The sequence below is a fragment of the Phyllobates terribilis genome, unplaced genomic scaffold (genome assembly GCF_046119375.1).
Source record: "Phyllobates terribilis strain yellow unplaced genomic scaffold, ASM4611937v1 Scaffold_11__3_contigs__length_659146591, whole genome shotgun sequence".
Taxonomy (NCBI): Eukaryota; Metazoa; Chordata; class Amphibia; order Anura; family Dendrobatidae; genus Phyllobates; species Phyllobates terribilis.
In genome coordinates, this window is record NW_027362771.1 from 328,056,033 (window position 1) to 328,060,242 (window position 4,210).

A 4,210-nucleotide genomic window follows, 5' to 3' on the forward strand; every position below is an offset into this window, starting at 1 on the left:
CCCATGGGAGGCGGAACAACCTTGCTGTGGTGTCGATTTCGATGCCTAAGAACGATATCTTTGTTGTGGGGCCTATGTTTTTGGTTGGGCATAATGGGACTCCAAACCGACGGGAGATGTTTGTGAATTCGTTGAGTAAGGGGCAGCGAAAGTGGATGACCAATCGCCACGGCCCGCGGAGGGGCCACCACAGTCCGTGAATCCTTCCTTACTTAGTATAGAGTCTACCAATACTTTGGGTGTAGTAGCCCAGCTGCGAAGCAAGCTGCACCGCCTGTGTATCTAATAAGAATTTTTTACTACATCTAACCCAGCCAATCATTTGATAGTATTGCTAGTAGCAGAGTCCCATGGGCTCTAAACCTTGCATAGCCTGGGCATTTTTTGAGATGTCTAAGGATGACCCAACTCATGTTACCTGTAACATTTGTCACCAAAAGCTAAGTAGAGGCCAAAAAAACAATAGTTTGAGTACCTTATGCTTGAACCGTCACATGGATATGAAGCATAAGTTGCAGTGGGAAGCTCACTGTACTACAATGCGGCCTAGCGGGCCGAGCCAACCACCGTCTGCCCCACCTGTGTCATCCTGGGGAGACTAAAAGCTTTAGGATTTTGGAAAATCACCTCACCAACCATTTTAAGCAACTCTGGGACAATTGATGCCACTTAAGTGGTGTCTGTGCCACAATTTTTGGAAAAAATGGAGACTCTTTTTGGAGTCCCCTTGCTGTGTTTTACATGACGTTGGCATCGTCAATTCCAGGTGGGTCGGGTCTCTACCCTCCCTTTTAACCGTAAGAAAGTACATACACTATGGCTTGGGGTAACACAGATGGTTGAGTCTGAAGAGCTGTTTACTCATACTATAGCCTGGGAATCAGAGGTCTGCTGCAAAGCTTCAGTGTCTGCTAGTCAGCGGAGTAGCCACCGCCTGTTGATCTAATTACAAATTTTTAACTGCATCTAGCCCAGGCAATACTTTGGGCCTAGTAATGTCTGCGCTGTATATAAATTACACAGTATATTATTATATGTACCCAAAACAGAGCTGAAATTAACACATAAAACAATTTCGTCCAACATAAAACAAAACGGCCGTGACAGTGAGACGTTATAAAAACGAGGCAATAAAAATATATTGTCCTGACATAAGGGGTTAACAGGCGCAGATGTTGTAAAGCAATAAGAGCACATTCCTCGGTATAAAGAGAGGCAGATTCCGGCGCTGATCCGCCCGCTTTACTACATGGGAGCCGCTGACTTTCTCCTTTGTCCACAGCTGCAGTTCCAACAGCCACGAGAACAGCTGTGCTGATACTGTGAGAAGGTCTGCTGGCGAAGAGGTTAATAGGGTATACACAGCGGCTCCCGATCACTGGCATCCGCATGCGCAGCACGCACACCTCGCACATACGTTTCTCCCAAATGAAAAATGGCGGACCAGCCGACTCCGGTCGAGTCGTGCGTCGTTTCCATGGCAGCGGTGAGCTCCATGACGCCGAGCTTATTCCGGCGGAAGCTGAAGCTGTTGTTCTGAGACAATGTCTGTAACGGAAATGGATCCGTATGGGGAAGTGCTGGAGAGTAACGGGCCCAAAACCCACAGCAGCCTGGACCACTACGTGCTCAGCACGCTGGCGGAGGTGGTGGAGCGAGTGATGGGGTTCCTACCGAGCAAAGCTCTGCTGCGGGCCGCCTGGTGTGTGCTTCTCCAGAGCCTACGGGGACTATAAAGCCCAGCGGGCATCTGCTCCCCAGAGGCCTATAGAGTCTTATGTAATGTCTGTGTATCCTGTGAGCGGCACTGGCGTGTATCTGGACAGGTGGTACAGATGTAGCAGAGCTGACTGTCATGTACCTGGACTGGTGGTACAGATGTAGCAGAGCTGACTGTCATGTACCCGGACTGGTGATACAGATGTAGCAGAGCTGACTGTCATGTACCTGGACTGGTGGTACAGATGTAGCAGAGCTGACTGTCATGTATCTGGACAGGTGGTACAGATGTAGCAGAGCTGACTGTCATGTATCTGGACAGGTGGTACAGATGTAGCAGAGCTGACTGTCATGTACCTGGACTGGTGGTACAGATGTAGCAGAGCTGACTGTCATGTACCTGGACTGGTGGTACAGATGTAGCAGAGCTGACTGTCATGTACCTGGACTGGTGGTACAGATGTAGCAGAGCTGACTGTCATGTATCTGGACAGGTGGTACAGATGTAGCAGAGCTGACTGTCATGTACCCGGACTGGTGGTACAGATGTAGCAGAGCTGACTGTCATGTACCCGGACTGGTGATACAGATGTAGCAGAGCTGACTGTCATGTACCCGGACTGGTGATACAGATGTAGCAGAGCTGACTGTCATGTACCTGGACTGGTGATACAGATGTAGCAGAGCTGACTGACATGTACCTGGACTGGTGGTACAGATGTAGCAGAGCTGACTGTCATGTACCCGGACTGGTGGTACAGATGTAGCAGAGCTGACTGTCATGTACCCGGACTGGTGGTACAGATGTAGCAGAGCTGACTGTCATGTACCCGGACTGGTGGTACAGATGTAGCAGAGCTGACTGTCATGTACCCGGACTGGTGGTACAGATGTAGCAGAGCTGACTGTCATGTACCTGGACTGGTGGTACAGATGTAGCAGAGCTGACTGTCATGTACTCGGACTGGTGGTACAGATGTAGCAGAGCTGACTGTCATGTACCTGGACTGGTGGTACAGATGTAGCAGAGCTGACTGTCATGTACCCGGACTGGTGGTACAGATGTAGCAGAGCTGACTGTCATGTACCTGGACTGGTGATACAGATGTAGCAGAGCTGACTGTCATGTACCTGCACAGGTGGTACAGATGTAGCAGAGCTGACTGTCCTGTACCTGCACAGGTGGTACAGATGTAGCAGAGCTGACTGTCATGTACCTGAACTGGTGGTACAGATGTAGCAGAGCTGACTGTCATGTACCTGGACTGGTGGTACAGATGTAGCAGAGCTGACTGTCATGTACCTGGACTGGTGGTACAGATGTAGCAGAGCTGACTGTCATGTACCTGGACTGGTGGTACAGATGTAGCAGAGCTGACTGTCATGTACCCGGACTGGTGGTACAGATGTAGCAGAGCTGACTGTCATGTACCCGGACTGGTGGTACAGATGTAGCAGAGCTGACTGTCATGTACCCGGACTGGTGGTACAGATGTAGCAGAGCTGACTGTCATGTACCCGGACTGGTGGTACAGATGTAGCAGAGCTGACTGTCATGTACCCGGACTGGTGATACAGATGTAGCAGAGCTGACTGTCATGTACCCGGACTGGTGATACAGATGTAGCAGAGCTGACTGTCATGTACCCGGACTGGTGGTACAGATGTAGCAGAGCTGACTGTCATGTACCCGGACTGGTGATACAGATGTAGCAGAGCTGACTGTCATGTACCCGGACTGGTGATACAGATGTAGCAGAGCTGACTGTCATGTACCTGGACTGGTGATACAGATGTAGCAGAGCTGACTGACATGTACCTGGACTGGTGGTACAGATGTAGCAGAGCTGACTGTCATGTACCCGGACTGGTGGTACAGATGTAGCAGAGCTGACTGTCATGTACCCGGACTGGTGGTACAGATGTAGCAGAGCTGACTGTCATGTACCCGGACTGGTGGTACAGATGTAGCAGAGCTGACTGTCATGTACCCGGACTGGTGGTACAGATGTAGCAGAGCTGACTGTCATGTACCTGGACTGGTGGTACAGATGTAGCAGAGCTGACTGTCATGTACCTGGACTGGTGGTACAGATGTAGCAGAGCTGACTGTCATGTACCCGGACTGGTGGTACAGATGTAGCAGAGCTGACTGTCATGTACCCGGACTGGTGGTACAGATGTAGCAGAGCTGACTGTCATGTACCTGGACTGGTGGTACAGATGTAGCAGAGCTGACTGTCATGTACCTGGACTGGTGGTACAGATGTAGCAGAGCTGACTGTCATGTACCTGGACTGGTGGTACAGATGTAGCAGAGCTGACTGTCATGTACCTGGACTGGTGGTACAGATGTAGCAGAGCTGACTGTCATGTACCCGGACTGGTGGTACAGATGTAGCAGAGCTGACTGTCATGTACCCGGACTGGTGGTACAGATGTAGCAGAGCTGACTGTCATGTACCCGGACTGGTGGTACAGATGTAGCAGA

At 50.5% G+C, this 4,210-nt stretch overlaps 1 protein-coding gene across 1 annotated transcript in view; it reads left to right on the forward strand.

The window, feature by feature from the left end:
* Positions 1-1,483: 1,483 nt before the first annotated feature.
* FBXO22 (F-box protein 22) overlaps positions 1,484-4,210 on the forward strand; it is a 13,043-nt gene continuing 10,316 nt past the window's right edge. Inside the window, exon 1 of the mRNA XM_073652655.1 lies at positions 1,484-1,702. Within this exon, the coding sequence (XP_073508756.1) occupies positions 1,545-1,702 (158 nt within the window). The 5' untranslated portion in view covers positions 1,484-1,544. The remainder of the gene's footprint in view (positions 1,703-4,210) is intronic.